At 40.6% G+C, this 14,052-nt stretch overlaps 1 protein-coding gene across 1 annotated transcript in view; it reads left to right on the plus strand.

Annotated features, from left to right (window-relative positions):
- Positions 1-5,298, plus strand: part of SLCO5A1 (solute carrier organic anion transporter family, member 5A1) — a 215,815-nt gene extending 210,517 nt beyond the window's left edge. The window contains exon 9 of the mRNA XM_006860073.1: positions 4,841-5,298. Coding sequence (XP_006860135.1) covers positions 4,841-5,298 — 458 coding nt within the window. The remainder of the gene's footprint in view (positions 1-4,840) is intronic.
- Positions 5,299-14,052: the final 8,754 nt, after the last annotated feature.

Below are 14,052 nucleotides of genomic sequence, written 5' to 3' on the forward strand. Positions count from 1 at the left end.
TGCTTTAGCATCTCTACACTGGAGAGCAAGTTTCAGAGTCTCTTCTGACATCCATTTTGGTCTTTTCCTTCTTTCTTGTCTTCTTACTGACAAAATTATATCAAAAGTGTTGCAAAATTCTATCAAGCTGTCTCCAGCATCGTTTCTATCACAAAAGCTGTATTTTCCAACTACTGATCCTTACTCGGTGTTTCCAATTGTTGCATTCCAATCGCCAGTAGTTATCAATACATTCTGATTGCATGTTTGATCAATTTCAGACTGAAGAAGTTGGTAGAATTCTTCAATTTCATCATCAATGGTTTTTAGTGGGTGATGCATAAATTTGAATAATAGTGGTATTAACTGTTCTTCCTTGTAGGCGTATGGATATTATCCTAACACAGTTAGTGTTGTACTTCAAGACATACCTTGATATGTTCTTTTTGATGTTTAATGAGACACCATTCCTCTTCAATTTGTCATTCCCGGCATAGTAAACTATGTGATTGTCAAATTCAATATGGCTAATACCAGTCCATTTCAGCTCACTAACGCCTTGGATATCAATGTTTTTGTATTCCATTTCATTTTTGACAATTTCCAATTTTCCTAGATTCATACCCCGTACATTCCATGTTCTGATTATTAATGGCTGTTTCTCTTCATTTTGCATTGTGCCCCACCAGCAAATGAAGGTCCCAAGGGCTTTATTCCATTCATGTCATCATGGTCATCTCTACTTTGAGGAGGCAGCTCTTCCCCAGTCACATTTTCAGTGCCTTCTGACCTGAGGAGCTCATTTTCCCCCACTATATCTGACAATATTATGGTGCTCTTCATCGTGTGTCAATATTTAATATTCTGGTGCAGACAGTGTTCCACTGCTATTCATAAGGTTTTCAGTGACTAAATATTCTGAAGTAGACTCTCTCTGCTTCTTCCTAGTCTGCCTTTGTCTGGAAGCTCAGCTGAAAGCTGTCCACCATGGATGACCCTGCTGATATTAAAATACCTGTGGCATAGCTTCCAGACTCACAGTAACACATGAGCCACCAGGGTACAACAAACTGACAGACAAATTCTGGTCTGGCTCAGAGTGAACCTGTATAGAGTTTTCAAGGAGTGGCTGGAGGGTTTGAACCACGGATCATGCAATTAGCAGTGTATTCCTTGTCCTACAGCACCACCTCAGGATGCCATGTTGTTGTTGTTAAGTGCCGGCAAGTCGGTTCCGACCCATAGTGACCCTGTACAGGGTTTCCAACCCATAGCATCTCTGTAAATCATTACGGGAGTAGAAAGCCTCATCTTTCTCCCATGGAGCGGCTGGTAGTTTTGAACTGTTGACCTTGCCACAGAGGCCCTCAAATATGAAACGGGTCTTAACTTGCTAAATGATCTCGCACAGTTGGTGATGGAAACAGCTGTGATTAAGAGATATTGCTCAGTGATGCCCTCTTCAAGTGGCTCCCTGGCAGGCCATAGACCATACCTGCCATAACTTAGGCAAATATGCCTTTGTTTACTAGACTGGTTAAACAGCATGCCTATGTATTCATTTTCTGAGGAAAAGAGAGAAGAAAAATATTTTTAAAGGAAGAACCTCAAATGACTATAAGGGACGACCCTACCAGGAGGAGTGCAGTGGCTCCATACCGTAAGCTCTATATCAGAAGGTCTGTGATCTGAGCCGCCAGCTGCTCTGCTGGAGAAAGATAAGGCTTTCTGCCCCCATGAAACCCTATATGGATTTCTGCCTCAGAAAACATATATGGGGTCGATATGACTCAGAACCAACTTGAAGTCAGCTCACAACAAAAACAACCCTACAAGGCTTTTTGCACTTGTTGTGGTGAACCACAGAATTCATTTGTGCTCTAAGAATGCCATTTTGATTTTCACACACACAATCTATAAACATGTGAAGTATGAAGTAGTCCCATCCGTAGACCAATTTCAAATTGACTTCCTCGTCATCAGGTTTCCCCCCAGTAATCAGTATTAGTGCCCACGGGGGGAAAAATCAAAACAACCCAAAAACTTTTGGGGATTGAAATTCACAAAATTATTTCAGCTCTGAAGGGTGAAATATTTTGAAATGGTACTCCCTGACCCTTTGACTCATTAACCCACTTTGGGAGTCTCAGTTTGTCATTTGTTGCGGTTAATGGCTCAGCTTGAGAATGAGGCCTTTCTGGGAACAGCTTTTAGCTCCACTTAATAGGTGGCTTTGGGTGGGGGGGGCGGTGCAGATAAACCTTTTGTAGTAATATTTTTAACAGGCATGCTATTAAAGGAACTCCTGACATATGTTCATATAGTTTAGATGTCTGATCTTGAACTTCTCTCTGAAAACTGAGAAGTGTCATTTTCATAGAAGGAAATGTGTTTACCAAAGGTGCAGTAAAATAATGAAAAATCCAGATCCTTCTTATTGCTGTGCCTGTCTGTGAGGTTGTGGAGTAGGATATTTGAAATGAACTTGGAGTTTGGGAAGGCAACTTAGCAGATGTCCACTGCAGCATCAGGAAGACGCTGAGGGAGATCACTGTAGGCATTTATTACTTAATTCAACCTTACCTTAACTTCTATTGATTGTAAAAAAAAAAAAAAAAAATACAGTTAGTCCAACAAGCTAATTTCCATTTCCCAAACAGCAAAGAAAAAGCAGAATTTTAAGTACCTTAATCATTGAATTGTAGTGACTAGACCTGGTTATAAATAAATACAACTTACTTAAAAAGGGAGCATTAACAGCCTCCTCAGCTATTAGCCCACATGTCCTCAGTCTTCCCTCCCTTCTGTCTTTTATTCTTTCCTCCTTCCTCTCCTTTCACTTATTTCTTCAACCCTTTCCTTTCCTCTCTCTTGCCCTCTTTTCCTCTGTCTCTTCCTTTCTTCTTTTCTCTTGTTCTACCCCGCTACCCCATCCGCATCACTTTCTTCAATACATTCTTATTGAGGATCCAGAAGTGTCTTGATATGTTGATTCAAATTGTTGTTACTGTTTTTAGGTGTTATAGAATCAGTTCTGACTCATAGGGGCTCTATGCACAACAGAACAAAACACTTCCGGGTTCTACGCAATCCTCACAAAGTTGTTCTTGAGCCCATTGCTGCTGCAGAAATTGAAAGGGGGGGTGGGATGGGGGATAGACATTTGCAGAGACAATGGTGCTTCAGTGGTAGAATTCTCCTTTCATACAGGAGACCCGGGTTTGTGTGCTAGCCAATGTCCCTCCTGCATACCTACCACCCATCTGTGAGTGGAAGCTTGTGTGTTCCTATGATGCTGAGTAGATTTCAGCAGAGTGTCCAGACTAAGACAGACTAGAAAGACAGTGAAAACCCCATGGATCACAATGGTCCTGTCCATGACTGCTGGCCCTGGGAACAGCGCAGGCCCAGGCAGTAGCTCATTCCATTGTGCAAAGGGTCAGCATGAGTTGGCACTGATTCCACAGAGGCTAGCAATAACAACAACAGCAGGTATTTGTAAGGACAAGTTGGTAATGGGGCAAAGGGAGTAGCAAGCAATATAGAAAGTCTAGTAAGTAGCCATTCTTTCTTATGGAAGTGAAGACTTATGTTTCATAGCCCAAAGGATAAAACATTCCCTGTGCTTCATAAACTTTGTTGTTAAATGCCATCGAGTCATAGTGACGCTGTATAGAGTTTCCAAGAAGCTGTTGGTGAGTTTGAGCCACTGACCTTGCAGTTTAAAATGACCTTGCAGTCCAGTGCATTATCCCACAGCACCACATGAGGACTCATAAACTTTAAGGATGCATTTTATACCATAATTATTTCCATGTCCCAAGTGCTGTGGTAGCTAACTTATCGAGGACAATACTTTCCTTAGAATCTTCCTACATCCATGGACTTGACAAGGACCCCCCAAGAACTAAGTGTATTGAATTTTGGTAGGTAATAAAAGGTCTTAGTGGAACGTCGTTAGCGTTTAACTACAAAAGCACACTTTGACATTTGCACAGTTTGCATTTTTAGCAATAGACATTTTTATGATCCTAAAAGAAAAGTCAATAAAACCTTCTTTTTAGGAGGTGTAAACTAGAGGATTTTAATTATTTACAATGTAGTGAAAACTTTCATAACAAAATATTAATTAAGATGTGACCATGTATGAGGGGAGTTTTTAGAAAAGTTTGTGGAAAAATGGAATTATAATATAATGGAACTTTTACACAAACTTTTTGAAGCCCCTCACATGTAAAAAGGAAAATCAAGTAACATGAGGCGACAACTCCCTCTACCTAATTTTAAGGCCCCTGGGTGGCATAAATTAGAGAAAGCTGAGGCTTTGTGCTCCCGTAAAGATTTACAACTTTGGAAACCCTATGGCAGGGTCACTATGAGTCGGAACCGACTCAACAGCACATAGCCACAACCACCACCACCAGGGAGAGGACTCCTGGTGTGGCGCTGTGGGTTAATGCGCTGGACTCCAAAGTTGGTTTGAACCACAAGGTATCAACCTTGCCATCCAGCACATGGTTCAAGCTTCCCAGGTGCTCCTCAGAAACCCTATACAGGGTTGCTATTGGTCAGAACTGACTTGACGGCACTTAACAGTTACAACAACAATTGGCCTAAAGGTTCATGGTTCTGACCCACCCAATGTCATCACAGAAGAAAGACCAAGCAACTTGCTTCTGCAAAGATTACAACTAAAGACAACCCAATGGAGCAGTTCTACTCTGCGACAACAGAATCAACTTGACAGCAATGAATTTGACTTGAGTTTCGGGCAAACAAGTACTTGATAATGTCCAGATCCGTTTTCTCTATATATAGATGTGCTAAGTATTCATACTTTTCTCTTTCTCCCAAACTCTAGCATACATTCCTACTCCGATTTACTTTGGCGCAGTCATCGACACCACCTGCATGCTCTGGCAACAGGAATGCGGTGTGCAGGGCTCCTGTTGGGAATACAATGTGACATCATTTCGTTTCGTCTATTTTGGCTTGGCGGCTGGACTCAAGTTTGTTGGATTTATTTTTATTTTTCTGGCCTGGTACTCCATTAAATACAAGGAGGAAGAAACGCAGAGGCAGAGGCGACGAGAATTCCCTCTGAGCACCGTGAGTGAGCGAGTGGGCTGCACCAGACAGGCCGCCAGCTCTGCCCGGACCAGGTCTTGTCCTGCTTTCAGCATCCAAGGAGAATTACACGAAGAGCCTGGTCTGCAGAAAGGGATCCATTCCACAGCACAGACCTATGCTGGGCCCTTCCCCGAAGCAATAAGTTCCTCCACTGACCGGGGGCGGGAAGAAAACCCTGCAGCCACTTAGCCTCTCTCCTGAAACACAGAAATGGAAGGCTCTAATTTTGTTGGTTGAATTGATACGGTGACTTAAGAAACACCCGTGCCTTCTTTCTTTTCTTTTATAACCTCTAAAGACACAACCCTCACACCAACAAAACTTAGTCTAAACAGCCAGATTGAGGGCTGGATACCTCAACAAGACTGGGAGCCTTTCTTTCCCCAATCCCCTTCTTTCCCAGAAGGAGCAGTTTTGATAGATTTGTTACATTTTGGATAGTTAATTTACTGCTCATGCTCCAAGGTGGTGTAAAGCTGAGATCCATGGTTAATAAAATCCTGAGAAGGGTAAAGGCAATGCCTATAATTAGCATACACTTCAAGCACAGGTGAGCTTGACAGGAACTTAGCTTTTATCAGTTAAAGTTTTTAGAGATGGACACCTACTGAGTTCTGCTACAAAGCACAAATGAATTTGCCTCAACTATGCAATCTGATTGGACAAACGTAAGTGCAGTGTGTTCCTTTTGCTTTCAGAGACTAAAGGTAGCAAGTTTTTTGTTTTTGTTTTTAAAAAACAAGGAAGCTAAACTTTTCCTAAAGTACTGTTAACAGCATTTTAAGCCATAGCAGAGTTATAAATCAGGTAGACTATTTTACATGCTTCCAAGGAAACATACTCATAGCTTGATAAAAGGAACAATGACTTCATTTTGTAAGACACATGTTTTGAGTCTGAATGCCCATCCTAAAGTAGTCAAAGAGGCTACTGAATCATAAAATCTAATGGCTTGAAGTCAGCTCCAGTGTTCTTTCCTACGGGGCTTTCCATCTAGTATGCTGAGTGATAGGGCTAGAAACTGTAATTTAAGATGAATGATATGGAAAGAAACTGATGGCTTTCTCATTCCTTTTACTTTTATTACTGTTCATTGCTGTCAAATCAGTTCTGACTCAGAGTGACCCAGTCTAGGGTTTCTGAGGAGCAGCTGGTGGGTCTGAACACTGACTTTGCAGTTCAAAGTGGACTTACAGTCCAGCGCTTATCCTACAGCACCACTCCTTATGAAGTGCAGTTAAGAATGGCAATGCTGACACTCAAAAATAGTTGGAAAAAGTAAAGTTGAGCCCCACGTGATCATTTTATAGACTTGGAAGCAATGCCAAATCTGTTTGGGTTTGTTTTTCTGTATAGAAAATTGCTGTGCTTGCCATTGCAATGGGGAAATTAAATCAGGAAAATTTTAGCTGGGATATGAAAATCACTTGAAATTCAGTACGAATGAGAGCTGTGAGCTGAAACTAGAATATGATCCCAAGTAATGATTAAAAATTATTTTAAATGAACCAGTTTATCAAACTGAATCCTAACTTATCAACAGTATGGCCACTTTATTCCTCCTTTTGATTCATTTCAGCTGCAACATTCCTGAATCAGCTTGAAGAGAGGGTTTTTCGGTTCCTAAATAGACTTTGGGTTCATTGTCTATTTTGTGTTTCAGTGCCTTGCAGCTCTTTACTATAACTTAGACACCACTCACATGTGGTTTCTATGTTCATATAATGGAAAAACAGACATTTCCGGGCACCACGGTGGATTGCTATCATGTTAATTCATGAGATCTGGCTGCTAAGAAAAACAATGATGACAACTCAGATTGAGGGTGTGGGGACTGCAATATAATCGTGAACTCGTTTTGCCAAGGAACCCATGTTTAGGGAAGGAGGGAGTCCTGGTGTAGTGCTATACGCTGGACTGCGAAGTCGTTTGAACCACGATGTCAGCAGTTCAAGCTCAACAGACACTCCTCAGAAACCCTCTAAGTCGGTTCAGAACCGACTTGACGGCACTTGGCAACAGTAATAAACTGGGGAAAAGACAATGAAGATGGTGTGAGACCAGGTGACGTTTTGTTATATTGTATAGGGAATCATCATGAGCTACAGCCAACTTGAGGGCAAAGAGAAAGAATTTGGAAATAGTCTCATTGGTTATTATATATTCTTCCCTAGATGGGATGGGCCGCGGGAGAAAGATGAGGCTTTCTGCTCCTGTAAAGATTTACAACCTCAGAAACCCTATAGAGGATCACTATGAGTCAGAACCATGTCAACAGCACACGACCACCAGCACCAACAGATGGGATGGTGCAACTGTTAACATGCTCAATTGCTAACCAAAAGGTTGGAGGTTCAAGCCCATCCAGAGGTGCCTTGGAAGAAAGACCTGGTGATTGACTTCTGAAAAATCAGTCACTGAAAACCTTGTGGAGTGCAGCTCTATGCTGTCAAACTCTGGTCAATGTGCTGTATCCTGGAGGTGATTTAACTAAGGGTCCACTCTGGGGCCTCAGGGTTCCCCTTTACTCTTGAGAGATGTATTGGCCCTTCAAAAGCAGTTTCTTTCAAGGGTAGTGCTAGAGATGTGTATGCTGAGGAGGGTTGGGGTTCATTTTGCTCTGGTCATAATGAAATTTCACTTAGAAAAATTTTATGGGAATGGCACTTTTTTCTTTCTTCCTCTTTTTTAATGGCTTAGATTGTGTGTTCCAACATGTTTAGAATTTCTCTCTCTTTGAAAGTGCATTTTGAAAAGGAGACTCTTTCAGAACGCCCAGGTAGGAAAATGATGGACTCACCAGGTCTAATTGCATAGGCCCCCTTTCTCTAACTTGGACAGTCACACAGTTCAACAATCATTGACGTTGGCCAGGTGCCTATTAACTCTCAGGTACCCAACCAGTTACCATACAGCACTATATGAATCTCTGAGGGCTGATTAGGCCAGAACTAAAATAAGTTGGCCTGAAATGTACCCTACAATGTTAATATTAATGCATCCTCGAGTATCTGATATTTATAAATAGCAGGTGTGTCATTAATGTGTTTGTACATACAATTGGTGAGTGCAGAATAAGTAGTAGAAACCAAGGGGAAGTGAAGTATTGGACTATGTATCAATTAAGAGTAGTTGCAAAAATGCTTTGTGTTCCAGTAGTATCACTTGGATACTATATAGCCAATGGAAGTGATATTTTTTTAGGTAATTCCACTTAATTGTTGTTGTTGTTAAGTGCCATTGAATTGGTTCCAACCCATAATAACCCAGTATAGGGTTTTTAAGGAGTGGCTGGTGAGTTTGAACAGCTGAGCTTGTGGTTTAAGCCAACCTTACGGATCCATTAATTGTATATGTTTTTGTTGTTGTTAAGTGCTGTCCAGTCAGTACCAATTCATAACAACCCTGTACAGGGTTTCTGAGGAGCCGTTGGTGAGTTTGAACTGCCAACGTTACGGTTCATACTGACCTTGAGGTCAAGTGCTTATCCTACGGTGACACAACAGAACACATTCTCTCTCTCGCTTGCTCTCTCTCTCTCTCTCTCTCTGTGTTAGTAAATTAGTCATATTTCTTTACAGTCAGAGCTCCTATTATGAGTTTTAATTTCCATTCTTCATGATTTAGGCTTTTCATTATTTGGTTTTGGAAAAGGTCATCTAAACTCTGTAAATTAATGTACTATTTGACTTTAATATGCAAATATAATAGCCTTGGCTTGAGCCTATTAATTTAGAGATGGCCAGGGACTAGAAGTACATTCTTTTTGCTATCCTTATTCAAACCTACTGCCATCGAGTCAATTCTGGCTGTTCTCTAGGGCTTCTTTACAGGAACAGACAACCTCATCTTTCTCCCTAGGAGTGGCTGGTGGGCTTGAACTGCTGACCTGGCCATTAGCAGCCCAACACCTAACCCACAGCAGTACCAGGGCTCCTTCGGTGGGTCCAAAGTCATTCAGAACCAGAGAGGCTAGGAAGTGGAGAGAAGAAAGTAAGAGCAGCAGAGAGGAAACACATTAGCATCTGTTGAATGTAGACTGTTTGCAGAGCATTTTGTCAAGCACTTCATTCATGTATTTGAATTCTCTTAATAATGTATGCTCTGGTGGCATAGTGGTTACATGCTGGGCTGTTAACCACAGGCTCAGGGGTTTGAATCTACCACCTGCTCTTTAAGAGAAAGGTGCAGCTTTCTGCTCCCATAGAGATTTACAGCCTTGGAAACCTTTGACAGGATTGTTATTAGTCAGAATCAACTTAACAGCACACAGCAACAACAATTTTGCAAGAAAACTTTTTATTCCATTTTAAAAAAAAACACAATCAACCAGGTTTGAAACAGGCTCAGAGAGGTTAAGTAACTTGTTTGTTGTTGTTGTTATTAAGTGCCAAGTTGGTTCTGACTCATAGAGACACTATATAGGGTTTCCAAGGAGTGGCTAGTGAGTTTGAACCACTGACCTTGTGATTCAAACTGACCTTGTGGTCCAGCTTTAACCCACAGCACCACACCAGGACTGTATAATATGGTAAAATTAGGGTTCAGTTACAGGTTTCTCTGACCCTGTTGTTTACATCTTACACTGTGATGCATATAATCTTTTGTTGTTGTTCACAAAGGTAAGATGTACCTATAAAACAGTAAGTTTAAAACATTTTATTTTTTGATGTATTATTGTTTCTGGAGAGTAGAGAAATCATTATTTCTTTGTGAAACAAAAAAAATGGTAGGAAATGTCAACATTTAATGTTGAACTAGATTTTGAAGGCAAAAAAATAAATGTACATTTATTTAGCTAAGTGTTTGTCATGACCTACCTCAAATATTTATTCATAGCTCATATTTAATATGGAACCAATCCAAATTAGGTGTTTACATCGAGACTCATATGAGGTAAAATAGATCCGATTTATTGACTGTGAGCTTTCAGGTATTTGGATTTCTCTGTTCCTTCAGAATGTTAACATTTCCACTAGTCGTCTGGTGACTATCAGTTTTAATTTTCTTAATAAAGGTTTTATATGAACATATGTTGTTGTTAAGTACCATTGAGTCAGTTCTGACTCACAGCAACCCTGTATAGGGTTCCCAAGGAACAGCTGGTGGGTTTGAACTGCCAACCTTGTGGTTTGTGATCCAGTGCTTATCCTACAGTGCTACACCAGAAGTCAAAGTATAAAGCAAACCACTGATTCTGACTGTTTACCCTCAGTAGTCATAGTAACAAGTGGCAGTGTGCATTTGAGTATGTCAGCCATCAGAGATGGGCTTATCTAGACTCGAACCCAGAGTACTACATGGAGGTACTCTATTTTTACCAACCACCAAGATAATGCTTCTTGGGTCCACAATTCTAGCTTGCATTCTTCGGGTGGATTAGGATCAGAAAATGTCCTTTTGGTAGAAACTATACATGTGCCAAATTGAAGCTTCCTAGTTTGGGTGGACCTGAATATGCATATTTTGACACTGGTGAGCCCATATGTGGGGTGGTGGCCAGCTATATTTTGGGATTTTGTGTGTCGTGAAAGCATCATAGATGGTACAGAAACAAGAGTATAACCATTGATATATAGGTACATACTGAGTATACTAAGTAGTAGTTGTTGTTGTTACTAAGTGCTGTCAAGTCGGTTCTGACTCATAGAGACCCTGTGTAGGCTTTCCGAGGCTGTAAACCTTTACCGGAGCTGAAAGCCTCATCTTTCTCCCATGAAACAACTAGTATTTTTGAACTGTTAACCTTGAGGTTAGCAGCCCGACTCATAGGCACTATGCTACCAGAAAACCTTAGGTAGTAGTAGTAGTAGAGAGATATCAAAGTACGTGTGGTCCCAGGATGGCCTAGACTGCAGATGAGCTAATTCGGTTACAGAGACTGGAAGGGAGCCTTTATGTGTAAGTGCATTCCTTGTTTCATCCTACTGCTGAAAGGGTGCTGGCAGGCAGGCAAAATTGGCAGCCTTCTGTCCTTTATATGTCTACCTTCTCTCTTTTCACCACCTTTCAGGATGCTGCAGGCTCTGTCAAAGACTTCTTGCTACACTGGAATCACAGCTGTGTATGTTTGAAGGTGTTTGAAGCGCTTCATTTTTTGTCTCAGCCCTAGGATGGGTCAGAGCTGAGGAAAACCCTGCCTAATTGTGTTTGCTTTTGCAACATTTAAACAACAACAGAAAAAATGCTTTGGTGCTATAAGTATTTGGTAATGCATGTTCTTCACTAAAAAACACCATTGAAACCACAGTATTTTACTGATAAGGAACTGCATGTGCTTTGCTTTTGGAAACCTGGAGACTTTCCCAGAAAATAAGCACTAATTATTCTCATTACGACTGTTAATCCATGGACACTAAGCTGCAAAACTGAAGTGTGCAAGGGGAATACTTTTTCTACGGAAAACTCAGCGCTTTTGATATTTATTTTAGCAAGACTAATCAGATGCTAAAAATAACTTCAGAGAGAGGTACACAAGATATCTCAGCTAATCTTTTCTTATTTCTTCTCCAAAAAGCTTACACCCTTGTAAGGTGTTTTTAATATTGGGTTTTGAAGGTGTTGCCTTTTTCCAGTATTTTACTGTTATATGTTAAAACTGAAAGGGAAAATATTTTTGAAAGCTGAAGAAATTGTGGGGACATATTAAACCAAAAAAAGGTGAACAAAAGCAGTTGAAATTCAAGTTTGTATTCAGAGATGAAAAATAAAGGTAACTGGTAAGATTTTATGGTGGTGGTAGTGTGCCATGGAGTCGGTTCTGACTCATAGTGACCCTGCATTAGGGTTTCTGAGGCTGTACATCTTCTTCGCAGGAGCAGAAAACCTCATCTTTCTCCCACAGACCATCGGTAGTTTCAAACTGCCGACCTTGAGGTTAGCAGCCTGACTCATAACCACTTCCTCAAACACATACCTCTACTCCAACCCCCAAATATTAACTTAGAAGTATGAGATTGGCAGGTCAGCCTCTAACTCTTTAGTTGACGGTGATTTAATACTGTGTCATGTAAACTGGCATCAAGGTCCTTGTGGCGTGTGTGTGTACAGTGTGTATGTGTGGTTGTGTGTAGACGTGTGCTTGTGATGGAAGACTGTTTTGAATTATTGCATAAAGGAGTTTGATTTTGTGATTTTTCAAATGAATATGTATTTATTTGGAGAGCTCTTAGAGTAATTTAAAAGACGTATAGTTTTCATGTGTTGATTGAAATCTATTATCAATGTATTGGTACACCCTGGTTTACAACATCTTGAATACTTGATCACTGAAATTGAAAAAGAAAAAAAAAAGAAGTTAAAAAAAAAAAAAAGCAAATAAAGTGTGTTGGACTGAAATTAGTTTGTCTGATTTTAGTTGTTTGAATGATGAAGCAACACTGCCAATGTAAACTCCCACTCACCACAATGAAGACACAAAGATAAAATGGCTCACAGTACTTCATCAGAGAAATGGTTGCCACTAACAACTGAACCCTTGAAGAAAAACTAGGTGCAAACTACTAGAACTAGCTTTTTTTTAAAAGTTTTATTGTGAATTGAGTGATAATTATTTATATGGGAGAACATCAGTTTTGCACTCATCCTATCGAATTTTGTTTCAGTGCAATGATTGCAATCCCCTCCATGCATCATCATTTAACAGCTTTTGCTTCTATTCCTTCTGTGGTCTTGTGTTTGTGTTGTTTTTGTTTTTTATTTTTATGTACACAAAAATACTCAGGAATATATAATCATTTAAACAACCCAAGGGCACATTCTGCAAGCCTGCCTCCTGGCCACCAGCACACAGCCTTTCACTGTCCATGAGTTTAGAGTCCTCAGCTGCTATCTTTGTATGCCATCATCTCTGCCTCCATTTCTGGTGTGGCTGCTTCTCTGGTTAGGATCCCACATTCCACTCATGCTCTTCTCCTTTAATGGTCCTAGGGGCCTCTGTTCCTGGACTGTAAGATTAACTACTCCCCCCTTTATATTACAAAACTTCTACCTTTACAGTTGTGACAATTGCAATTAGTCACAATTGCAATTACCCACTATTGAATCAAAAGAATCCTATCCCTATCTTTCACCAGAACCATCTAGACAAGATGAAAACTATTCAGTGGGGATTCTATCTTCCCACACACACTCTGAAACTAAACTCCCTTTTGAAAACTTATAAGCTAGTCACTTCGTGCCTTTATAGTTCCCCTATTTTATGGTAGCTAATGTTTAAGATGTCCGTCCCTATCAACCCTGTGTATAGAGGAGATAGCATTGATCGTTGATGTGAAGACTCTTTCCTTCTTGGTTGGTATTTTGAGCTACTACATCCCTAAGTATAGGTCAAGTTCACCAAATTGTAGCAATTTACACTTGCTTCCTTTATCAAATTTCTTTATCTTCCTCTAGTGGAACGCTGGTCATCAAGCCATCAAAGCTAGGGCAAATGGGTTGTGGTTGTTGTTAAGCACCATGGAGTCGGTTCTGACTCATAGTGACTCTGCACAGGGTTTCCGAGGCTGTAAATCTTTACAGGAGCAGAACGCTTCATCTTTCTCCCATGGAAGCGCTGGTAGTTTCGAACTGCTGACCTTGCGGTTGGCAGCCCGACTCGTAATCACTGTGCTACCTGTGAATTTGGGCGTTCTTGTGCATCTCCCCTAGAACTGGTTTAAATAAGCTCATAAAAAAGCACGTGTTTTGAGTCACCAAAGAGAATAATTTGAAGTAATTCATCATTTACATATTTAAATTTAAAATAGCATTTAAAGAGTTATGAGCCTTGAATATGGCTTGTAGTACTGTGTTGTTGTTATTTGTTGTTAAGTGCCCTAGGGTCGGTTCTGACTCATAGTCACCCCATATAGTGCTTCCAAGGAGCAACTTGGTGGGTTTGAACTGCGGACCTTGTGGTTCGCAGTCCAGTGCTGATCCCACAGTGCCACACTGGTGGTGGTT

Source organism: Chrysochloris asiatica, unplaced genomic scaffold (genome assembly GCF_000296735.1).
Source record: "Chrysochloris asiatica unplaced genomic scaffold, ChrAsi1.0 scaffold00036, whole genome shotgun sequence".
Taxonomy (NCBI): Eukaryota; Metazoa; Chordata; class Mammalia; order Afrosoricida; family Chrysochloridae; genus Chrysochloris; species Chrysochloris asiatica.